General features: G+C 42.7%; 2 protein-coding genes across 2 annotated transcripts in view; both read left to right on the forward strand.

Annotated features, from left to right (window-relative positions):
* The window catches only part of LOC145981449 (venom serine carboxypeptidase-like), a 73,989-nt gene extending 52,489 nt beyond the window's left edge, over positions 1-21,500 (forward strand). The window contains exons 4-5 of the mRNA XM_083114681.1: positions 18,704-18,870; positions 20,877-21,500. Coding sequence (XP_082970807.1) covers positions 18,704-18,870; positions 20,877-21,419 — 710 coding nt within the window. The 3' untranslated portion in view covers positions 21,420-21,500. The remainder of the gene's footprint in view (positions 1-18,703; positions 18,871-20,876) is intronic.
* A 4,048-nt stretch (positions 21,501-25,548) lies between these two features.
* Positions 25,549-26,309, forward strand: part of LOC145981450 (venom serine carboxypeptidase-like) — a 36,201-nt gene continuing 35,440 nt past the window's right edge. The window contains 1 exon segment of the mRNA XM_083114682.1: positions 25,549-25,740. Coding sequence (XP_082970808.1) covers positions 25,549-25,740 — 192 coding nt within the window.

The following is a 26,309-nucleotide window of genomic DNA, read 5'->3' on the forward strand; positions in this document are numbered from 1 at the left end:
CGACTTTCTAAACGTTGCAACGTTGTGAGAAACGTTTCTCACAACGTTGCAACGTTTAGAAAGTCGTTAATTTTGTTTCTGTATTTTCCGTCGTTGGGTTTCCTCGTCATGTCTCACAACGTTGCAACGTTTAAAAAGTCGTTAATTTTGTTTCTGTATTTTCCGTCGTTGGGTTTCCTCGTCATGTCGATCGTCGCGAATCCGAAATCGTCACTGTTCCAGCAAGAAGAGCAACGTTCCGAAAATTGATTGATCAACAGGCCGTTGAGTTTAGTTCGAGAAAAACAAGGTTTTCGGAATGTAGCCAACGTTGGAACTCAACGAGGGCGTGGTTTGGAAAATCGGAAAATCGAAAATCACGTTCGAGGGTGACAACGTGAAAGTCAATTTGGGTGAGAAAAACAGCTGGAACAGGTATCCCGGCACGGTTGGACTGTGGGAACTCATCACCAAAAAAGCAGCCAAGAGATTACACAGACGAAGATTAGCAAAATTACAAGAAAATTTTGATCATGACGGATGCCTTGTACCAAAACAACGACGCTACGCAGAATCGCGTCAAATCTAGCAGCGGCGAAAAATACAAGAACCTCATCAAGCCGATATGGAACCAGGTCAAAACAGGCAGCGGCGTCAAACTCTACAACAACCTGCCCAAAGAGTTTGTGTGGGTTGACGACGTGCGCAAGCTCATAGACAGGTTGTTGGTTATTGCAGGAGGAGAATGCAGGCAACAGCAACTTTCGCAACGAGAAGGTAGGAATTGTGGACATGGTTAGCTCCAAGCTTGCCAACTTCATTGTGAATGACGACAAAAGCATAGGGTACCTCATCAAAATCATCAACACCCTACCTCCGAAATTTTGGAACGTGGCCGAAGGTCGAGGTCTCGTGAACGACATCATCAACAAGCTACCCTTCAAGATGCACTTGCCAGGTTACCAGTACCGCGGTCCCGGTACCAAACTCGAACAGCGACTAAAGAGAGGCGACAAGGGTGTGAATCCCCTGGATGCTGCATGCAAGAATCACGATATTGCCTACAATACCAATACCGATCTCGATGTGCGTCATGATGCTGACAGAAAGTTAGAGCACGCAGCTTTCGGGAGACTCGTCAGCAGAGACGTCTCGCTGGGCGAACGGGTCGCCGCATTAGGTACGACCATCGCCATGAACACAAAACAAAAAAATTGAGGATGGGGTTATAAATAACAACCTACCCGAACTGCTCTGTAAAAAATAATCAAGATATGATCACCAAATCCTCTGACGGCATCCCAGGGAGTCACAAGCAGACAGGTATTATCGCTACGTTCAAACCAAACTCTAAATTCATGGAGCCAATTATCTACACACCCTCCCCACCGATATACTTTCCTGTATCTCGTAATCGCATAGACAACATAGAATTAGCAGTGACAAACAAGAAGAGGGAGGTGGTTGATTTTGCAGGAGGCGCGACCACTGCCGTCGTGGAGATTAACATATAATAAATAGCCATCATGGAACAAATCGAAAGTTACGAGTTGCAGTCCTTCCCTCCCAACCGTCGCACGTTTGCCAACCTTAACAAAGCGAATCGAGAGATAGAATACGATGTGGACGTCGGGGATGGATTCATTCACCCTCACAGAGCTGATTTGTACGTCAAGTTTGATGTAGTGAAGAGAGACAACGGCGAAGCATTTCTTGCCAACGCAAACCTAAGACTCGTAGATAATTTTGTGCCGTACCTATTCTCGCAGGTGGAAGTTAGAAAGCACGGCACCGTCATCGATAGGGTTGACTACCCCGGGATTACCTCGACTGCCGTAGGAACACTGAAACTCTCCAAGACCGATGCAGCATACTACCAGGCAGGGGGATTCGAAGCAGGTACAAAAATCAAAACTCAAAGTCACACAGTACTGTTTCCCATGCGTCTGCTGCCCGGTTTCTTCTCGGACTACAAGGAGATCATGTGGAAGGGTGGTTTGCGTGTTACTTTTCGCAGAGCTGCCAACGACAACAACGCACTGATGCGATACAGCACTTTGGGACCGGACGAGACTACCTTGCTTCCCAACACACTACCCGACGCTGCCAAGTGTATTGTAAAATCCATGGAGCTGCGCGTGCCAGTGGTAGAATACGAATCAAACTATGCTCTCAAGTACAAAGCCGACATCCTGAAGAATCCTCAAGTGTCCATTCAGTTTTATGGCTACCAGTGTGTGCAAAAACCTGCTTCCGGCAATCATTTCGAATTTGACGTAACCACGCAATTCAACAACATTCGGTACGACATGCCCGAGTTTGCAGTCGTACTCTTCCAGACAAGAAGAGGTAGCAATCAGGAGAAAAATTCAAGCCAGTTCGACAACTGCAAGATTAAGAACATTTACCTCAAAAATGGCAGGAACGAAGTTTTCCCACGTGAGAACTACAACCTAAACATCGCAGAAGAGGACTACCTGAAACTGTACGAGGCGTACACAGCTTACAAACGAGTGACTTCCGGTAACGTGGACGTGTACTACAATCCAAACGAGTTCATAGCTCGCAGACCCATGTTCCTCATCAACACATCTAAAAGAAAGCAGGTGGTTGTTAACGATCGCACCAACATCAAGATTGTGTGCGAGTTCCACGATGCCTTGCCTGCCGACACTCTGTGTAGCGTCATCCTCATCGCGGAGAAAACTTTTGTGTATGATGCCAGGAACGAGCGAGTAACCGAACAGTTTTAAGAAAAAAATATACTAACCAAAAATCCTTTGTTAACCTGCAACGCTGTGTCCAGAATGTACTGCAAGAAGTGGAGGTTGATAATAAAACATCTTCTTACAATATATATACACACTGCCTGTCAACACCTTGTTTTGTGGTCAATCTGAAAATATAATAAAATTAAATCATGCTTGAGCGCGCAATATTGATACAGCCTAGTGAGTTGGCAACATTAGTAGACCCAAATGGAGAATTCTGCGACCGAAAATGAGGCTCGGTGAGGCTCGCCTTAATAGTTTGCTCTTGTAAGACATAAGCCTTATTTTATCGCAGTGTTGCCAACATCTTACTCGAAAAAATCACCAAGATTTCTCTCCATGTTCCACTACATAGGATATCCTCGGGCAAGGCATCGTGAAACTCGCAGACGATCTTGATGTTGGTTCGATCGTTGACCACAACCTTCTTTCTCTTAGATGTGTTGATGACAGTCATGGGTCTCCGTGCTTTGAATTCGCTGGGCGTGTAGTACATGTCCACGCTTCCCTCGGTCACGCGTTTGTAAGCCGAGAACGCTTCGTAAAATTTGAGGTAATCGTCTTTGGTCACGTCGAGGTTGTAATTCTCGTGCGGAAACACTTCGTTTCTACTGTTCTTCAGATAAACATTCTTGATCTTGCAGTCGTCAAACTTGCTGGAATCTTTTTCCTGATTTTTGTCCCTCCCGGTCTGAAAAAAACACTACGATGAAATCTGGCATGTCGAACTGTATGTTGTTGAACTGCGTCGCATCAGTGCATCAGTGCGTCGTTGTCGTTGGCCGCTCTTCGAAACGTAACGCGCAGTCCTCCCTTCCACATGATCTCCTTGTAGTCCGAGAAGAAACCAGGCAGCAGACGCATGGGAAAGAGCACCGTGTGACTTCTCGTCGATATTTTGGTTCCCGCTTCGAATCCCCCGGCCTGGTAGTACGCTGCATCCGTTTTGGATAATTTCAAAATTCCCACTGCCGTCGACGCGATGCCTGGATAATCTATTCTGTCGATGACGGTGTTGTGTTTCCTCACCTCCACCTGCGAGAACAGGTGAGGCACGAAGTTGTCCATAAGTATCAAGTTTGCTGCTACGGGAAACGCGTCTCTGCTTTCCTTCTTCACCACATCGAATTGAAGATAGAGGTCCGCTCTGTGAGGATGAACAAACCCATCCCCTACGTCCACGTCGTATTCGATCTCTCTGTTCGCTTCGTTCAAATTTCCAAACATAGGTTCTATTCATATTTTTACTCATGTATAGACATACATGAATCAGCAAACATATTTTTTCTAAGTCTTGCCGTTTCCAAAATAACCTTATTTCCACTCACCATTTTCGATTTCCGAGCATAGGTTCTATTCATATTTTACTCACATATAGACGTACGTGATGAATCCGAAAACAGATTTCTCCTAAGTCTTACCGTTTCCAAGATAACCCCACTTCCGGTCGCTATTTTCGATTTCCGAACATAGGTTCTATTCATACTTTTACTCACGTATAGGTGTACGTGATGAATCCGCAAACAGAATTTTCCTAAGTCTTACCGTTTCCAAGATAACGCCACTTTCGGTCGCCATTTTCGATTTCCGAACATAGATTCTATTCATACTTTTACTCACGTACAGGTGTACGTGATGAATCCGCAAACAGATTTCTCCTAAGTCTTACCGTTTTCAAGATAACCCCACTTCCGGTCGCCATTTTGGATTTCCGAACATAGGTTCTATTCATACTTTTACTCACGTATAGATGTACGTGATGAATCCGCAAACAGATTTCTTCTAAGTCTTACCGTTTCCAAGATAACGCCACTTCCGGTCGCCATTTTCGATTTCCGAACATAGATTCTATTCATACTTTTTCTCACGTATAGGTGTACGTGATGAATCCGCAAACAGATTTCTCCTAAGTCTTGCCGTTTCCAAGATAACGCCACTTCCGGTCGCCATTTTCGATTTCCGAGCATAGGTTCTATTCATACTTTTTCTCACGTATAGGTGTACGTGATGAATCCGCAAACAGAATTTTCCTAAGTCTTACCGTTTTCAAGATAACCCCACTTCCGGTCGCCATTTTGGATTTCCGAACATAGATTCTATTCATACTTTTACTCACGTATAGGTGTACGTGATGAATCCGCAAACAGATTTCTTCTAAGTCTTGCCGTTTCCAAGATAACGCCACTTCCGGTCGCCATTTTCGATTTCCGAACATAGATTCTATTCATACTTTTTCTCACGTATAGGTGTACGTGATGAATCCGCAAACAGATTTCTCCTAAGTCTTGCCGTTTCCAAGATAACGCCACTTCCGGTCGCCATTTTCGATTTCCGAGCATAGGTTCTATTCATACTTTTTCTCACGTATAGGTGTACGTGATGAATCCGCAAACAGAATTTTCCTAAGTCTTACCGTTTCCAAGATAACGCCACTTCCGGTCGCCATTTTCGAATTCCGAACATAGATTCTATTCATACTTTTACTCACGTATAGGTGTACGTGATGGATCCGCAAACAGATTTCTCCTAAGTCTTGCCGTTTCCAAGATAACCCCACTTCCGGTCGCCATTTTGGATTTCCGAACATAGGTTCTATTCATACTTTTTCTCACGTATAGGTGTACGTGATGAATCCGCAAACAGATTCTTGCTAAGTTTTACCGTTTCCAAGATAACCCCACTTCTGGTCGCCATTTTGGATTTCCGAGCATAGGTTCTATTCATACTTTTTCTCACATATAGGTGTACGTGATGAATCCGCAAACAGATTTTTTGCTAAGTCATAAATTGGAGGGTTCTATGACAAACTATATTAATTCTCGTAAGAGAACAAAACATGTCCTACGGGGCAAGTTAAGGGGGCATGTGCATGGCCAAAGTAGCAGCTGGCCTCTCCCCTTTCAACGTGAACTTGGGGGTGGCGCAAATTCCACGCCGGAACAGGCATTCTGCCCGGTACGGAAGTTGATGTTTATCGCGGCGTTACAAATCCAGCCGGCTGTACGGAAGCTGATCTTCACGTGTATTTTTCACGAGACACGCTAAACGCCACATGCATACGCAAGATCATGGCCTTGCGTAAAAAATCAAAAAATATAAAAACAATAAGACTTTACCGCCGGGCAAACTGCTCGAAATAGACGCCAAACAGAACACGGCTAAATTGATGATGAATAGCATGTATGGTCAGATGTACAAATTGAAAAACATTCCGGAAGAGATTCGCCCGCGCGTCAATCAATTTTACGTTCGAAGGCCGTACGGGAAAACCTTTACGTTTTTTTTTGGTTGGGCACCACGCCAGGGGGCCAGGAATCCTAAAAAACAACAATTATTATTATTTTGTCTGTTTGCTTGCGTCACAATACACGCGCACGCGTGTGTATGTGTGACACATCGTTCCCCCGAGAGAGGTTTACAAAAATCACGATATACAAACATTGCCGGTGTTGGAAAATTACGATATGGCGCATTCGCTCGTTACTGTTGCCAGCCAATGGGTCTCTCTCTCTTTTCATCTTACAGCAACGTTGGAATCTCTATTTTTTTAGTTGTAAGTAAATTGCCAACACACTCTAGTTAATAATGCTACATATTATACGCGCACACGCACGCACATACTATATTACCATCCACCCATATCTCTCTCTCTCTTTTACGGCAGTACATATTTGTTGCCGGCTCTCTTTGTTTAGTATATGTAGGTTGGCAAAAATTGCTTTATGCTCTGTAAGGCATGCCTTAAGTAAGGTTGCCAGCTCCTTGCTTTAGGCTAGGTTAGACCAAAAAAGCTGTAGGTGGGCTGTCGGTTGTTTAACTCTTCCCTCTCTCTTCTCTCTCTTTTTTTGTAAAAAGCTATGGCAAAAATACCAGTAGGTTGGCAACCTTGCTTTATGCACTAAGGCAAGTCTTAAGTAAACTTGCCAGCTCCTTGCTTTAGGCTAGGTTAGACCTGGTTAGGTTAGGTTGGGTTAGGTTAGGTTAGGTTAGGTTAGGTTTGAGTAGGTTAGGTTAGGTTAGGTTAGGTTAGGTTAGGTTAGGTTAGGTTAGGTTAGAGTAGGTTAGGTTAGGTTAGGTTAGGTTAGAGTAGGTTAGGTTAGGTTAGGTTAGGTTAGAGTAGGTTAGGTTAGGTTAGGTTAGGTTAGGTTAGAGTAGGTTAGGTTAGGTTAGGTTAGGTTAGGTTAGAGTAGGTTAGGTTAGGTTAGGTTAGGTTAGGTTAGGTTAGGTTAGAGTGGGTGTTGGCAGCTGTCGGTTGTTTAACTCTTCCCTCTCCTCTCTCCTCTCTCTCTCTCACCTCTCTCCCTCCTCTCTTTTCTTGTAAAAGGCTATGGCAAAAGTACCAGTAGGTTGGCAAAAGTACCAGTAGGTTGCCAGCTCCTTGCTTTATGCGCTGTAACGCAAGCCTCAAGCAAGGTTGCCAGCTCCTTGCTTTATGCACTGTAACGCAAGTCTCAAGCAACGTTGCCAGCTCCTTGCTTTAGGCTAGGTTAAACCCCAAAAACAACCTTGGTGATTTTTTCGAGTAAAATATTGGCAACACTGCCAGAAAATAAGGCTCGTGCCTTACAAGAGCAATCTATTAAGACGAGCCTCAAGCAAGATTGCCAGCTCCTTGCTTTAGGCTAGGTTAAACCCCAAAAAAAAACCTTGGTGATTTTTTCGAGTAAGAAGCTGGCAACACTGCCATCAAATAGAGCTCATGCCTTACGAGAGAAATCCATTAAGGCAAGCTCACCGCTTCAGCTCACCACAAGAGGACGTTCAACCGGGTTGATTGCACTACTTCCATGCTGGGATACAATCCGAACACTTCATCCTTGTCGAACTTCCCCGTGCTCAGGTAGTCTCGTGCCAAAGATCCCAACTCGATTTTATCCGAAGAGGACGTGCTACCAATGGCTCGACGTCGTGCCGGTGCATCCTTCAGTTCGAACGGCGTCGAAGGAATGCTCGAAATAGGCGTGGGTACGGCGTAACTTTTAGCTGCGAGCGGCACGAGTTCGTTGATCAAATTTTTATTTTGTTCCGTGACACTTTTAATTTCTTTACCTAGACCGCTGATGGCATCGATCACAGGTTGATCCTGACGTTTCTTCTCTTCGTAGAATCCGCGATTCTCGGATTTCCAACCTTTGAAGCGTTTCGCGAGGTAATCGCGAAGCTTGAGATTTTCGTCTTCGATTTTTCGTTTCGTCATGACGTTATTTATATACGTCGTTTCTCACAACGTTGCAACGTTTAGAAAGTCGTTGATTTTGTTTCTGTATTTTCCGTCGTTGGGTTTCCTCGTCATGTCGATCGTAGCGAATCCGAAATCGTCACCGTTCCAGCAAGTAGAGCAGCAGCGTTCCGAAAATTGATTGTAGTTCATGTCTCCGCCTACGTAGTCATCGTACGCGTGCTTGAGGTTGGTGTGATCTTGACGAAACTAACATATGAAATTAGCGTTGTCGCGCACTAACTGTTTTGGAATTTTGGAAAACGTTTGAGCTAGGTAGAAACAATCCATTCCTTTGTGACGACCTTGCGTGAAAAAGTTGCGAATTTCATTTTGATTTTCCAGGATGGCGTCGTCGAACACGACGACTGAATTTTCACGACAATCGTCGAGTGGTTTTATTTCCGAGGCGAACGTTGCAATGTCCAGACCATCGTACAGTTTCATCAGTTGCTGGTATTTAGATTGCTCCAAACTTTTCGAGAACACGTACAGGTGCCTGTTTTTCCAATTTAACCAATTCGGTGCGAGGAGAAAATTGTCCACGAGCAGTGTCGTTTTCCCACACCCCGAAGGACCTACGATCAGACAGCGGATGCTGTCGGGAAGCAACTCGCCATTCTTTTTCTTCGCTTGACTTTCCGGATCCGGTAGACGCTTCACCACGTTCCACGTACTCACAAGATCACTTCGTTCGCGTCGATCCAACTCTTTTCCGGAAGTCCCAGCCATTTGACAAACAGTTTGTCACCTTTCCTACGCAATACTTTCTCGATGAGGTACGTGTCGGGGTGTTTCGTTTTAGAGAGTTCCTCTTCGTAAAATCTTCCTTTCAAAATCTCGCCGCTACTATCTTTTATTATATACGTGTGTCGGTTTCCGGGTAGAACTCGAACCACCGTAAAAAGTTCCGTGCTCCAATTTTTTGTGAATCCCTTCTCGAAGGTGCGTTTGAATTTGCTGATCCTCACCCGGTCTCCAATTTTGTATTTAGCTTTTTTTGTCGTGGGTGTGTACTTTGGACAGTAAACGGTAGAAATTAAACGCTGCTCGTCGGACTTGGTAACGTCGGCTGGCTTCATGCCTATCGTTCTGTGTACCGTGTGATTATAGGTGTCGACGAGTTCCGGCAGGATGTCGACCCATTTGTAATTTCCCCGAAGCGTGAATCGTTTCCACATGTGTGTTTTCAAGGTTCGATTGAATCTTTCCACGATGCTGGCTTTGATGTGACTGAAGGTCGAATAATGTCGAATCTTGTGTTTTTGAATAAACTTTTGGAATACAGCGTTGTAAAATTCCTTACCGTTGTCCGTTTGCAGAAACCGTGGTCGTCTGCCACCGCTTTCGCGAAAAATTGTCTTGAATGCTTCCGTGACGCACGTTCCCGTTTTCGCCTTCAAAGGTAGAGCCCATGCGAATTTCGAAAACGTGTCTATGACGGTGAGAAGGTACTTGTTGCCCTTGTTCAATTTATGCACGCTTTTCAAATTGCCGCTACTCATCTCCACGAGGTCACTTTGCCAGAGGTCGTCGATGCCCTTGGTTACCACAGCCAAACGTTCGTAGTTACGGCGTGCAGTTTTATGCAATTCTTCGACGATGGCTTGCCTAGACATTTTTTTAGAGATTACGTTTCAAGAGAAGCACAAGCGTGATGGGATTCAAAGAGGGTGGCACTTCGCTCGTGTTTTGAATGATCAGCTTATCGCCGGCACTCACGTCGAAAACGGTGAGATCTTCGTCTTCGTGTATTTCATATATGTTGCGCGTTTCGTTCCAACGTGCCAGAGGAATGTTTCCTGCTTTCTGGACACCACGATTCGATATCAAAGTCATGGTAGGAACGCTAGCTTTTCTGCCGTGAGACCAGTACGAAAATTCGTTTATCTGAATCGTGCCATCGAGGAGAAACTTGTAGTACGGATGATAAGGATGCAACATGTACAGTTTGTTACCTTCGACGAACGTGGAGATTCTCTGTTGATTGGGAACGCTGTTGATTTCGATGGCTTGCAGAAAATGCAGTTTAGCGAATTTAGTGTCGACGCCGAGCAGATTGCTGTGAACTTGTCCGAGTTTATTTTCGATGGGCAGCAAATGCTCGACTATGGCATCCGTTACGGTAGAAAACGACGGTTTGATTTTCACTTCCACGTTCAACTGCTTGTAGTTTTCGTTGAGTTCTTGCAACTTGGCACCGAAAGAGGCCAGCGTCGATTCCTGCGTGGATTCCAGCACTCCAACTTGATCTCTGATGTTGACGACAATGTTCTGAAGGTTCTCGACTTGATTCAATTTCGAGCTCTTCTCGGTAAGATCGTTCACGATGCTTCGCATCTCTGTAAACTGCGTGTGAAGATCGGCGACGCTCTGCGAAGTGGGCAGCGTCGACACCAGCGAACTAATTTCGTCTCGAATCTCTTCCACGTTCGCCGTATCCGTTTCCAGTCGTTTCAGCATTCGAGATATGTTTCTTTTCAAAGCGTGCAATTCTTTGGAGGTGGGGAGATTGGCCACTTTACTCTCGAGATCGCTCAATGAACTTTTGATGTCGCTCGTTTCGGATAGTGCCGTCACCGCCGTTTTCAATTTTTCCAAATCTTCGCTCGAAGGCACGCTCGTCCGTAACGATTCCAAGTCACCCTGTATGTTGTCGAGTACGTGATGAAAATGAGCGAGATTCGTTTCGACGTTCAAATTTTCTAAATATTCGATCTTCTGCTGAACCGTGCTCAACGTGTCTTGAATGCTCGTCAACGCTCTCGCTTCAGCGTGAATATTTTTAATTTCTTCGTTGATCAATTCCAAGGACGCCTGAAGCGTAGCGATGGTGGTTTGAATGTGTTCGAAATCTCGATACGCCTCCAATTGAATTTTTATGTTCGCGACGCTTTTACCGATGACCTGCAGTTCGTCCGACGATGGTAGGTTCGTCATTGTATCTTCCAAAATCTGCAACTTGGATTTAATTTCTTCCAACGTGCTGGTGAATTCTTCTTGTAATTTGGAAACGACGACATGCAAGCGTTCTGCGTCTATATCGCTCACGACGGTTTGAAGTTCAGAGCAATTCTTTTCTATTGCGGAAGTTCGTTCTTCGATTTCGAGTTTCAATTTTTCCAAATCTTCATTTTTCGATTGAAATTGCTGTAATTTGGCCAAATCATTTTGAAGCGAATCCACGCTCAACTGTATATTTTGAACGCTGTCGTAAGAAGGTACGTCGACATAATTTTTTATCAGCGTTTTCAGTTCGGAATCGATTTTCAGAATGGGGTCGAGACATTGCGTTTGGAGCGTAGCGATTTCCGACTCTAAACTTTTGTTTAAGGTCTCCTGCAAAGCAATCAAATCGGTCCTCAACTTCTTAACTCGAATGTCCAACATGAGAATCTCTTCTGCGTGGTCTACACGCTTGGTGTTGCCGAAAATGTCGTTAGGCATTTTTGGTTAACGGTTATTTATAATAGGATAGACGATTCGTAATTCTACGAAGAGAGGAATGAGTTTGTCGTAATCTCCGAGGAGTTCCATGTAAAGATAATCTCCTGCGGACACATCGTACGTAATGTTAGAAAGCATCTTGTCGTGCTTGATTCGAAAAATGTTCTTGCCGGTAGAAATTTTGATTTCGCCTGCGTTTTCCGGATTCACGGTGATTTGAAGTTTCCCGTCGATCGGAATTTCGTAGAAATGTAAATTGTTATTAAAAACATAAAACATCTTGCCCACATCGTCATTCAGTTTCGTCCAAATGCTGTTGAGGTGAATGATCAACAGACCGTTGAGTTTAGGTAACACGGAAGGTAAGACTTCATGATCTGGTATGGTTTCCATAATAATCTGTTTTTTGAAACCGAACAAATTCATAGGCATGCTGGTTATTTAAGAATACAGTCAAAGTTTTTTGTAATGACAGTCAATGTTTTTTTTTTGTAATAACTAACAACATGATTTTTTTTTTGTTTTGTTTTGTTTTTATGAATCTTCTGTTGAAGATGGGCATATGTTGCAGGTTTTGCTTTCTGCTAAGCGATAGTGCCCCCACGGCAATGTGTGAATACCACACTCGAGGACGCACCTCTTGTCGTCGTTGGGATCCAGCGCAATTTTTCTAACTTTGTTTGTGGTGATGATATGGTCGACGCTCTGGATGCGCTGTTCTTCTCTTAGAACCGACGACCTGGTCTTGAGGCAATCGACAAAGTCCTCGAATGCGAGATGCTCCCGAACCACCTGTCTGCCGACACCCTTAGCCTTTTTGGTAACGCTGCCCTCGGCTTTGATGGCATAGGCCTTGGCGCGAAGACCCGCAAACTCGAGAATTACATCACCGTCCTTCTCGTCTTTGAGTTTGCCAGGCACTTTTTTGTTTCGGGGCAGGATGCCGTACTGGTTCGGCTGGGGATAGCCCGAGGTGTCGAAGAGGTTGACCAAAGATGGTACCGTGACTATATCCCCGTATGCATCGGCTGAGTGGACTTGGTACACCAAGCTGTCCGTGTCCGTGTAGAGAAGTGAGATGTTGTGGCTATAATGTGGACGTAATATGTCGTAGTACGTCTCGAACATGTGCATCTTGCTCAGGTCTAATACTAAGGCACCAACATAAATTGGCTTGTCGAGCCTCACCTCACTCTTCCTCATATGCACCAGAGCAAGCTGCTCATTATAAATGGTCCTCGATTTAAATAATGGGTTTGCTACGAGCCTGCGACATTGTGCTTTCCTCGTTACCAATTTTATGTCCATGCGATTCCGTACATTCTCCATAGTTTTGCCAAACACCGCATTATTCATTAACTTGAAGAAATCGCGATCAAAATCAGAAGTGGCGACTGTGCGATGTTCGGTGTTGAGCTCGATGTATGGCTTCAACCATGGAGAATGCTCGAACTTGAGGATGTGGTGAACTGCGTGGACGGTAACCCCTTGCTTCATCAACCACCGGAGATTCTGGTAGTGCAGGACATAACGCTCTTTGGACTCGAAATCCATGACGAGCTTCTTCTGGTTGGAATCGGGTGGACACTTGAACTCGGGTGCAGGGGGAAGATCGCTGAACAAATCCTGCAGCTTCTCGGAGAACTCAAGGTCCACCTCGGCGAAGAACCCATGTTCCGAATCGTCAAAGCTTTCGACGTCGAAGTTGGAAGGGTCAGCCCACTCGAAGCCTCTAAAAGGGAGTGGCTGCATCATGGAGTGTCCGTAGAGGTTATTGACGTCCGTGTACATGATGTAGCTGGACGGTTGTGAGGGGTCGTAGCCGGTGGCCATGTGGTGATTGTTGGCGTGCGAGTGTCGCTGCGACACCTGGACCATTCCACCCCGCACGGCACGTTCCACAAACAGCATCATGTCCACGTCCGAAAGAAGCTCCAGCTCGATCTTCGTCACCAGAAACATGGCTGACCACGCCAGTCCGGGGAGACTGTAGAAGTAGGCGGGGTCCAGCTGGTAGATAGTCTTGGCGGTCGCACGGAACGTCTGGAACACGTCGGCGAGGAGCGTCACATCAAGTCTGAGGTAGGCGTCGTGGTAGTCCCCGAGAGTTCGACAGCCCAGCTCGCGCCACATGGACTGGGCATGGTGATATTCCTCGTCGGTGATGTTCGAGCCTCGCAGCTTGCTGTAGAAGTTTGCTCGAGGAGGTAGCGACGTCTCTGCGAACTTGGAAGGGTCTGTGATGCATTCGTAGGGATAGACACCCTTACGCTTGAAGAGACCTGCGTCCAAGTTCGGAAAGTTTCCGGAGGTAATGAGCATTTGCTCGTCGCTAAGCTTCCCTGCGAGAGCATCGAGGCTGGCCGGGAGGAACCTCAGGGAGTCGAGGAAGCGAAGCTCGACGGTAGAGTGTGTTCCTGAGATTCGCACCCACTTGCTCAACCTAATGTAACGCTCCTCGTTCTGCGCCAGGACGTTGATTCGCATGTCGTCGTAGCCAAAGTGAGGTACCAGATGGTGGAAGTCGTATCCCGAGCCATTATGAAAAAACACAGGGATGAAGCGCGGGTCCCGGGCCATGAGGTTGCATCCGTTGCACCATGGACCAACATACCTACCGTTAAAGTGATCGTGGTGTTGGACTTTACGGTTGTTGGCGGTGTACTCCTTGACGCAGACAGGGCAAGCGATGGCCTCGTCGTGTCTACGCTGATCGTCGGGAGACAGTGGGAGCATAGACTTGGGGGGCAACAGTACCTTCCCTATCTCGTTGGCCTCGACAACCATCCTCTCGAGGAAGTGTTTGGCTGCGTCGGGGCCACGGTACACGTAGGGCTCGGGGGCAATATGCTGGTCACGTCGCACCACAACGTATGCGAAACTGGATGCCTCGTGGAGTTGGTAAGGGGTGGTGGAGGAAACTTCGGGATCGGGATCGCAAGTGGACAGGGGTTTGAGGAAGGCTTCGAAATCCGCGATGATGATAGCGGGATGCTCCACCATGGCACCGTGCATGTGGAAACGCTCCACAGTGCCAGGTTTGGGCAAGACTGCCACACCCGGCTCGTTGTTACTACAGTAGAACTTGTGGCGAGCGAGCTTCTCTGCAGCGATGTTGGGACCTCTGATGTGCTGATAATCCTGCTGTTTTTGATTGTCAAAAGTTGACAGGCACCTGCGACAAACTTCTATGCTACCATCATGCTTACTTTTTTGGCTCGACACCAACCGGGAGAGCGAACGGATGAGGGTGTAGTGGTGATGGGTCTCGTCCTTGATGAGCAGAAGGTGAATTTCCTGCGCACCATCAACATTTACGTCGCTCACGCGAATAGGGTACACCGCATTTTCGTCAGTGAGACCGTAAACGTTGATAGCCAACCGCGTATGAGCCTCGAATTTTCGAATGTCCGAAAGCGCCACCGGGTAGTCGATCCCAGCCATCGCAACTTCCAGCTCTGACTCGTAGGGTAGGTAGTGGTTAACTCGGCGTGGTTGGTTTTTCCGGTCGACAGGATGCAACGCTGCCAGAACACACCATACGAAGCACTTGGCGTCACTGTTCTGAATGTTCAGGACGGCCTTCTTTGCCACAATGGTAGGTGGTAAGCGGACGTAGCTGGAGGCGGAGAGGGGCCAGAACTTACAAAGTTTGACGCACAGTTCGTGAGGCTCGCCACACAGCGAACCCCCCGAGCCTTTAGCTTGATGTTCCTCCTGTTTTGCCACCAGCTCATCGGCAAACTGGTTGTAGATGGCCTCGAGGTTGTCGACATCCGCCAGATGCAGCGTTTTCGCCTTGGTGTTGTGGCAGAAGCTGTAAATTACGTCAGACGGGTTCTTGTACTGGCAACGTAGCGATGCGTAGAATTTGGTGGAGTGCATTGCAAGCGCATCACCGAGGATGGAAATAATTTCGGCTTGCACGTTCTCCAAAAAGCTACGCACGTCGCATGAGCCCTCCGAAGTGAGGACAAAGTCCTCCAACGAACGCTCGAAAGCAGTCTGGTTCGCTTTCGCCACAGGCTTGACGCGTTTGGCGGATGGTGGCGAGTCGGCTTCCGCTTTCCTCTTGGTCGAGCTGGTCGACGGTTGGGGAACAGGTGTTCCGACGACAACTTTGCATGATGTTATATGCCTCTTCAAATTATTAATGGTAATATGTATACCGCACCTGGGACATGGTTCGGTGGCAGCCAAATGCTTGCCTGGCACGCAGGTGCGACAATGTCTTGCAAAACGTTTGCTTGATATGGTTCTCTTGCACACAGGACAACTTTTCATGGAGCGCATCTTGTTGAAAATATTTGTGGGTATGTTATTATATATATATAGTGGAGTGCTACAAAATAAATACTGTGCAATAATTCACAATGGTGTTGGGTTTGGTGGGAGTGTGCTATTTATGCTACTTCTTGCTTCTTAATGAAACCTGTAAATAATTGAAAAAAATAATTAAGCTTGTGTATAGAAAACACAAAAATATTATGTGTGCATAATTCTACCAAACAAACTTTTTTTCTAACCCTCAGTCCTCTTGGCGTATGAAGTATAAATTATAATTTCAGAAAACATGGTTATTTTCCGCTCGCCATTTTAAAAATCAAACCATAAGCATTATTTATGTTTATAGTATTCGTCGAGCGATAGCAGATAGAGCAAGAATCGTTTTCCTACAACCCATAGTTGATGAATTACAAAACATCTTAGAAATTGCATGAAAAAAAAAGCATGCAACTTTATTTGTAACACGCACATACATTCTCCATCTTCATCAAGAAAATATTATAATAAACATAATTATTTTTATCTATATCTCACAATAAAACTCTATATCCAAAAATATCACAACATCAAATAACACTAGAGTCGTTAGTACACGTTGCATGCATTACGGAGGTCCTCTGTAGGGTTTCATGGAAGTTTGGGGGGAAAAAAAAACACGTGAAACTCTACAGAGGTGCGGTAATCTATAACCGCAGCCATTAGAAAACTTTTACATTTTTGGTTGGGCGCCACGCACCCTGGCGAGGTTATAGGGGCCAGGCCTCCTAAAAATAACAATTATTATTTTGTTTGTTTGTTTGTGTTACAATACATATGCGCGCGCGTGTGCGCGTGTGTGTGTGCGTGTGTGTGTGCGCGGCACGTCGTTCCCCCGAGAGAGGTTTACAAAAGCCACGATATACAAACATTGGCCCCCGGGAGTTGGAAAATTACGATATGGCGCATTCGCTCATTACCGTTCCCAGCTATAGGTTTTTCTCTCTCTCTAGCCCTTGCCAACTAAAAAAAAGTGTAGGTAGGAGTTGGTAGCACTGCGAGAAAATAGAAATTTTTACTTGATGACGTTGAACCCGTGCAGTGTTCCCATCCATCCATCTCTCTCTTTTACGGCAGTGCCGGCTTTCCTTGTTTAGTATATGTAGGTTGGCAAAAATTGCTTTATGCACTGTAAAGCAAACCTCAAGCAAGGTTGCCAGCTCCTTGCTTTAGGCTAGGTTAGACCTGGTTAGGTTAGGTTAGGTTTGGGTGGGTTAGGTTAGGTTAGGTTAGGTTAGGGTGGGTGTTGGCAGCTGTCGGTTGTTTAACTCTTCCCTCTCTCTCTCCTCTCTCTTTCTCCTCTCTCTTTTTTGTAAAAAATTGTAGCAAAAATACCAGTAGGTTGGCAACCTTGCTTTATGCACTGTAAGGCAAGCCTCAAGCAAGGTTGCCAGCTTCTTGCTTTATGCACTGTAAGGCAAGTCTCAAGCAAGATTGCCAGCTCCTTGCTTTAGGCTAGGTTAGACCAAGAAAAAAAACCTTGGTGATTTTTTCGAGTGAGGAGTTGGCAACACTAATCTCCACTTGAGGGCGGTCAACCGGGTTGATTGCACAAGCAAAATTGCCAGCTCCTTGCTTTAGGTTAGGATAGACCAAAAAAAATCTTGGTGATTTTTTTTCGAGTGAGGAGTTGGCAACGCTGATTTTTACTTGAGGGCGGTCAACCGGGTTGATTGCACAAGCAAAGTTGCCAGCTCCTTGCTTTAGGTTAGGTTAGACCAAAAAAGGCTGTGGGTAAGCTGTCGGTTGTTTAACTCTTCCCTTTCTCTTTTTTTTTTCTTGTAAAAGGCTATGGCAAAAGTACCAGTGGGTTGGCAACCTTGCTTTCTGCGTTGTAAGGCAAGCCTCAAGCAAGGTTGCCAGCTCCTTGCTTTAGGTTAGGTTAGACCCAAAAAAAAACCTTGGTGATTTTTTCGAGTGAGGAGTTGGCAACACTGCGAGAAAATACCTCAAGCAAGGTTGCCAGCTCCTTGCTTTAGGTTAGGTTAGACCCAAAAACAAAAACCTTGGTGATTTTTTCGAGTGAGGAGTTGGCAACACTGCGAGCCCCCTGAGCCCCAAAAGAGGTTTCAGAACTGTCTAAACTGGACTACTATCAAATTACGTATTATTGTGTAAACAACCAATGTTTGCGATTTCACTTCAGTCCTTATGTCAAAATTATTTTTTCCTGATTAATAACTTTACCAAAATATAGTATTGAATTGCAGACGTACCAGATTTTTATTATATGAACTACTTGGAAGACATTGGGGGGGGGGGAGCATGAGGAGGGGAGGCGCCCAAGTCTCCCTTAAATGTCCTACTGATAACCGGTAACACTTTTAAAAATCCCACTCCACGCCACTGGAAGACACTTAGCATTTACTTGAAATTCATATGATCAAATATATTTTATGTATGTGCAACTAAAGATTCCAGTTTGATTTGAACACCTTTGGCGTGATTAACCTTACCAAAAATTAACTGTTACAGAATTAATCAGTTCATTCAGATTTATATTTGATATTTAACAATATTTTCATGGCCTTAATTTGGGACCTAACTTTGGAAAAGCAGAATCGAATTTGGGACTTATCTTTGGTGGTAGAATCAAAACGTTTCCCATCCCATAAAAATAGCATTCAATATTATTTTCTAGAAAGTTGTTACTTTTGCGAAATCACAAATATTACTTTTTATTACTTTGCTCCTCAGGTCTCGGGAGGTTAACAAAAGTACACTCAACTTAAAAATTTTAAAAAACTCAAACCATTTTATGGGGCAAGTGCCCTCCACCGAAGCTACCAAGTTATGCCTATGCATATTTTCAAAAGTAATAATCTATGCAGGTAATATTTGAACTTGTAATGTAATATAACTATACAAAGGGAAGTTCGTGTATGCCATTTTTTCATAGCAATACACTTGAGTGTTTCTAACCTTACCTGTGCATAGCTAAAACCTCTACAAACACCAATTCCAGGTTTGGCCATTGGAAATGCCTTCAGCGATCCCATAAACATTCTATATTACAGCGAATATACGTACCAGATTGGGTTAGTAGATGGGCTTATGAGAGACAAAATTGCAGCCATAGAGCAAGAAGCGAGAGATGCTATTGAAAACGAGCAGTGGGAGGATGCATTTGAAGTAAGTTGAGTTATAAGAATATGTAATTTCTAATATTATGTGTAAAGAGAAGGCGTGACTTTTTATTTATTGTTTTTATTTTTTTTAAGACAAATATTCTTAGCATATGTGTAGATTTAAATATCATTACACCTCCCTAGAAGCTGTAAGGTAATGGTGTACCAAAGCAGAGGGTGTGGCTGTATCTTTACCAGTAAACTCATTATGAATGTGTGAATTACTCACAATAGCACGTATTTTAAAAATATTTAAAAATATTCAAAAAACACAGAAAATGGTACTTATGTTTTACAAAACGACGTTTCGAGAATCTACTGTTCTCTTCTTCAGGTCCAAAACTTCGACTACGAAAAACTTTTCACAGCCACGTCAAGATATTTTAAAAACCAGGAATAAGGGTGTGGATTTGATATGGGTTAGACAGGAATTCAAAAACTATACTTAAAACTATTGTAGCCTCCATATTCCGTATACAAATTAACAGTCCCTAAAGTTAAAAGATCCCTTCCATCTAAAACACGGGGTTACTACGGGTAGTGAAATGACGCGGGCCGATTTTAAACTTTTTTAAATTGTTCAATGTTTATATACGTGTTTTAGATGGAAAGAATCGTTTAACATATATAAAATACATGTTATATCTTTACCAGTGGCGTATTCTGAAAATTTGACCTGATTTATTGCAACAATTCTTATTTATTGTATGTAGTTATTATATATTAATTAGATATAATAGAAATAAAACACCAATTCTGGCATGCAAGTAAAACAATGCTCTCATGTTACCTTGATGGCCAAGATTGTTGAGTGCTAGATTCATGATATATCCACTGATAGTCCCATGTATGAGTCCTGGCATGGGCAAGGGTGTTACTTGGTAAGTGTCCCTTCATGAATTACATCTAATCACTACACATAGGAACTTTAGGGTAGAAAACACTACGTTTTATGTGTACTTTTTTCAAATACGATTGAAAAGTATCAAAGTAGGCTCCACATTTACATAATGCCATAAAAATTGTAATTATAAGAACATACAGATTACGTTTTATTCTTACACCAACGCTTATATCCATAAAGAGATACATTTTGTATTTTTAATAATAACAATAAATATATTACAGAATTCCAGTGACACTTTATTCTTTCTGTTCAGTTCACTCACTTATCTTGGTTCTTAAAATTAGCAGCACTAATTGTAAGAATTGTTTCCAAACTTTCTGCGATTGTATAAAAAAAATGTAGTGCAAGAGGAAATGCAAACTCAGTTCCACATGTTTTCTTAAATGACACTAATAACTATGTCTAAACATCTTACCAATATTGACAAGTCTGCACAGTGCAACATAAAAAAAATGAAAACGAATAAACATCTTAAAAATATGAGGACTTTGCTGCTGAATCTGCTATTGTAAATATGAAAATATTTTTACATTTTTAATACTGAATGTTTACACAATTGATTGCTTGCTTTGCTTTATTTTACTTCGCTTTTTGTGCCACTTTTGGCTAATTTGCGAAAATGGGGATGAAGGAAGATATGTTGAAATTGATGAATGGACACTCACAAATATCCATACCCAGGCCAAGATTCGAACCCGAGACCCTTGGCATCGTAGCGTGATGTGCTAACCACTCTGCCACGGGGACCGGCTTTTTACACACTTGTAGCATAATTTTCTGAAGGAAAGGTTAAGGGAATATGCAGAGAGAAAGTGCTGTATGATGTATTTTATAAATTCAAATGTTGTAATCAAAATAGTTTTCATCTGGCAGGGATGGAAGTTTGTCTTTTCTTCTTTGTTCCTATGAAAAACTAAATATGCTGACCAAGGCAGTAATTAATTTTATTAAAAACATAAACTAAACGTAACGTTTCAACCTTCTAGCAAGGTCTTCTTCAGACTCTGTATCAAGTACAAATGTAACAAGATACAAAAACAGGGCAGAAAGTTGAAGCTATAAGAAAACCACACAAGAAACTAATGCTCCTATCATTCTTGCAGTTGACAAATTCCTTATTGGTTACGTTCAGCGAAGCAACTGGCTATTCATATGCCTACAACTACCTCTTTGTAGATGAACCAGCTGAAAGCAATTTCTACTCAAGCTTTGTTCAGCAGCCAAGTGTGAGAAAAGCAATCCATGTTGGTAACCAACCCTTCAACAATGAAACTGTAGTGTATAACAAGCTGAGCATCGACTTCATGCAGTCTGTGAAGCCCTGGGTTGAAGTCCTCGCAGATAACTACAGAGTCATGTACTACAGCGGGCAGGTGGATATAGTCTGTGCCTACCCCCTGACAGAGAGGTATTACCAGACATTGAACTTCAGCGCTGCTGAGGAATACAGGAACGCCGAGCGCTCCATCTGGTATGTGGGAGAGGAACTAGCAGGCTACGTGAAGTCAGGTGGCGACTTCAGTGAAGTTTTGGTACGGAACGCTGGTCACATGGTGCCTGCCGATCAGCCGGTGTGGGCACTCGATCTGATCACCAAGTTTGTCAACAATCTGCCTCTTGCATATACTGGAAGTGCTAAAGTTTAATGCAAGGATAAATATAAACATAACAAGTGCATTGTGTTTGTATCGCATTGAAACCAAAGAAATAAATTGAATACAACATAATCCACAATTTCTTGACCATCAAATTATTTCATCTAAGATAGATTAGAGAATATGTGTGTGTGTTTTGGAAACTTGTCAATGATACTTCTCCACCTTTTATGAGCTATGAGTATCATATAGGGTCTATGGAAAATATGCTGCACCTAGGGTTACCCGAACACTATATACTAAGCAAAAGGTTGGGCACAAAAGCTCACAGTAAACAAAGTGTATTACTAGAAAATGTTGGTAAACAATGTGAAATTGGCATGTTGTCACTTCAAATTTTGAAATCAATGTTTGAGTACAAAATTTCTCAACTTAATATCAATAACACTACTACTACATGCATTTCAGGGACACTTCACCACACACCTTTCTCAAATTTTCCTGTGCCTCCCCGAAGGCATAGTGGTAATGTTGTCGCCTCGTAACCAAGGGGTCCCAGGTTCAATACCCAGCGGAGGCATATAGTGGTTCGGATCCCACTTTAAAACTGTTGGTCTAGTCCTAATTAGCCTTACTGTGTGTATAAAGTGGACTTAAAACGCAAACTCACTCTCTCAAATTTCCCTGCAAATTCCTGTTACTCCTACTTTGAAATGTATTTCTAGTATTATTTCCAAATATTTGAATTATTTGCAATTTTCATATGCTAGATTAAATATTTCCAAAGAATCTTGTATTTTTTCCTACTAATCGTATTTATTTTTGAAACATTGGTCTCTAAAACTAGTTCCTCCAACCTTTGTAAGAGTGATATGTTCTCGATGTTACTGTGTTTAAATGTTGCACAAAAATGTATTTAAATATTTAGCTATAATATATAAGAAATTGTACATTGTATATCATGTAAAACTTCAACAAGCTTTTATATCAACATTTAAGAAGTGTTTAGACGTTTAGTTAAAAACGTTCTTGTATATGCCACTGAAACTCTTCAAATTTAACACTAGTAATACCAAGGGGGGGGGGGCTTTCAGGCCCACTGATTAATTTTTTGCGTATCAATGTAAAAATACATAAAGAATAGTAATTGTTCTTTGCAATATTTAGAATGAAATCGCGTGATTTTTCCCAAAAATGTTCATTAAAAAGTTACTTTATTTCGTTGATATTGTTTATGGGCCTCAAAGGCCCACCCCTTGGTAATTCTAAGGAAAGATTTTGCAATGATGTTTTAAAGATATTTCAATACATGATATATTCAATTGCTAAACTATAGTAACAATTCGAAATAATGAATGTCTGGGTAGTAGAAAAAGAAAAAAGAGATAACTTTGCTAGAATTTTGCACAGTTTAAGCATTGTTCCAAGTATCAACATTGTAATTGAAGAAAAGTAATAAATGTTACAGCGATTTACTATAATTACTTAAAAAGAATTATGTAATTTATCTTTCATGTATAATCCATAACAAAACATGAAAGTAGTGTGTAATTAGTTACCTTATGTGTACAAATGACAGAAAACACACATCAGTCCAGTTCAATTGAAATTTCATTCATGGGCCTCTGCGCCCCCCTCCCCTACCCTTGGTAATTCATGTAACAAAAATACCTTGGCATTGCTAGGGTTAACATAAACAGCCTATATGTCAGGTTGCACGTGGGAGAGGGATGAAATGGAGGACAGTAGGTCTGTTCACAAGCACATGTCTCTTGCCTCCAGGTTTATTCTGACTGGATCTTCAAATTTTGTCATTCCAGTTTTGGCTAAGGGTTGAAAAATTCTCAGGCTGTGACCTGACAGTGAAGGCTAGTCATCGTTCCAAGGATTCTTCCATTTCTTTGTTTCATTCATAGTGTTTTGCTTTGTGTTTTGTGGTGTGGAATTTGGTCAATAATGGTGTGCCTTGATGTAACGGGTGTTTCACTCGGGGCGGAACCCTGTATTCGGTCATAACTCAGACATTAATAAGGATTTTGCAACGAAATTTGGAGTGGACTTACCTCCGTTCATGCGAAGTCGGGTGACATCATAACAAATGCTGGAAATGGCCACCATTGGCATCCAGGCAGCAAAACATTGCGTGACCTGCAGTAGCTCGGCTGGTCTCAGTTGCTGCTGCGCGTTTGGCGACCGCGTAATTTCCAGGGGACTTTGGCCACAGCGCTCGCCCGATCTCACACCGCCTGATTTTTTTTGTGGGGACGTTTGAAGTTGCAGGTTTACGCCAACAAACCGTGAACCATAGAGGCCTTGAAAGCAAACATCAGTGTATCCATCCCAGCAGTGACACCTGACGTACTGAGAAGGACTTTCCACAACATGGAACGCCGCATCCAATGCTGCCTGGACACCAATGGTAGCCATTTCCAACACTTGTTATGATGTCATCCGACTTCGCATGAACGAAGGTAAGTCCACTCCAAATTTCGTTGCAATATCTTTATTAGTGTCAGAGTTATGAACGAAATACAGTGTTCCATCCCAAGTGAAATGCCCTGTATTTAGGGGAGGGGTCCTGGCAGTCCGGACCCCCCCCAGAATTACTAAGTACATAAATTAAATAATAAAAATAATGAAATATTAAATTAACTAAAATTAAATAATGAAATATTAAATTAACTAAAATTAAATAATGAAATATTAAATTAACTAAAATTAAATAATGAAATATTAAATTAACTAAAATTAAATAATGAAATATTAAATTAACTAAAATTAAATAATGAAATATTAAATTAACAAAATTAAATAATGAAATATTAAATTAACTAAAATTAAATAATGAAATATTAAATTAACTAAAATTAAATAATGAAATATTAAATTAACTAAAATTAAATAATTAAAATATACTTGTTGTTTAATCTAGGGTTATTTATTTCTGCCAGACCTATCGGAAGGCAAGAATTATATTGTGATCATATGACTTTGAATGAATGTACCAAAGAAGATTTATGCAAGATTTATTACTACCTATAACGTAACATTCATAAAATATTACCAGGAACTTTACTTTTCTTCAACTGGATCTAACATCCTTTTTTCATAGTCAATAAATATATAATTCTTTATCTATTTGACATAAATTTCCTTGTCAGAGCAGTGTCTTTTCTACATGTAAGCTATATAATATTACGTAAATCAAAAAGTAAAGGCAATTTTCACATAACATCTTCATTTCCACACAAGAAGAACTACACATATCACTATTCCACATATGTCCCCTGCACAGCAATGCACTTTTGGTATCGTGCAATCAGCTTCTGTATCCATCCGCGAAGAAGGTTTTTGGTTGCACACGAAGCCACGTCTGCACCGCCTGCTGGACCTCATCATCTCACCTGAAGTGACGACCACGCAGCGCCTCCTTCAAAGGGCCGAAGGTGCCAGATCAGAGCTGTACGGAGGATGGGAAAGCAACTCAAAGCCAAGCCTGTGCACAGTGTCTACTGTTGCACTTGCTGTATGAGGCCTGGCATTATCGTGGAGTACGAGCACCCCACTTAGACAGCAGTCCTCGCCGCTTGTGACGAATTGCAGGTTTCAGTTTGTCTTGCAGGACCTTACAATAACTTGCACTATTCACAGTTTCACCATGTGGATAGAACTCTGCCAGGATCAGTCCCTTCACATCCCAAAACAGCATTAGCATCAATTTCCTACAGGACAGCTGTTGTTTGAATTTCTTGCGTACAGGGGACAACAGATGTTTACATTCCACGCTTTGCCACTTACTCTCTGGTTTGTAGTGGTGAAGCCATGTTTCGTCTCCTGTCACGATTCATTCGAAGATACTGGGATCAGCTTCATAGCGTTGGAGAAACTGGGTAGCCACTGTGATGCGCTGCTGCTGATGCACAGCTGTGCGTTCCTTGGGTACACACCTCGCACAAACTTTGTGGTACCCTAATTCATCATGCCACTTTACTTGTGCTATTGTGATTTTTCGATCGTCCTTGATAATGGTATCCACCCGTTGGACGTTTTCTTCTGTGTGGGATGTTTTTTGGCGTCCACTTCGACTTTCGTCCGTTACGCTTGTGCGTCCCGCTTTAGAGTGGTCCACCCACTCATACACATTTCGCTGAGTCATGGTGCTTGCTCCATACTGCGCTAAATGCCAACGGTGGATGTTTGCCTGTTTGACTCCCTCCGACCACAGAAAGTGCACTACAGTGCGCTGTTCCTCAATGGTGCATTTGTGGAGTGTTGCATCCATACGTGTGACCTTTTTGTTCTGCGACACTCGACTGAATGGGGCAGTGATGGATACTCCTACTTCCACAACACTCCAAATACACGTGGTAGCGTCAGACACACCCAGTCTTTGTTTATTCCTACGAAAACACAAAATTGCCTTTAGTTTTTGATTTACCTAGTAAATATGTGCTATTATATCACTACCCTTACCGTCCATTTACCTATTCATAAAATAAAAATATAATATTAATTAATTTCATATAATTATAATTATTTTAATTTAAACATTATTATTATTATTTTGAGATAATTGCTTTGGATCTGCACTGAAATACATTTCTAGATAGGTGCCTGTCAGTTTGATAGCATTATTGACGATGAACTGAAAAGACAATTTACTAGGCCTAAGCCGAAACCACTTTGAACCGATATTCATATGTATACTGATACTCTTACAGATTCTCACTAATATCTATACTGAAACTTGAAAATTATAACAATTGAGTTATTCAAAATATTTATCAATATTAGTGGATGAATGTTCCACTCCAATTATAAGCATCACTTTACCAACAGGTAATAAATATTCAAGGATTACATCAGAATAAAAAAATACCTGTTAAGTAATCACAAAATACAATTTTTCACACAATGTTGGCACATAATCAGTGAAAATTT

The sequence above is a fragment of the Lepisma saccharinum genome, chromosome 29, assembly GCF_977018435.1.
Source record: "Lepisma saccharinum chromosome 29, izLepSacc3.1, whole genome shotgun sequence".
Taxonomy (NCBI): domain Eukaryota; kingdom Metazoa; phylum Arthropoda; class Insecta; order Zygentoma; family Lepismatidae; genus Lepisma; species Lepisma saccharinum.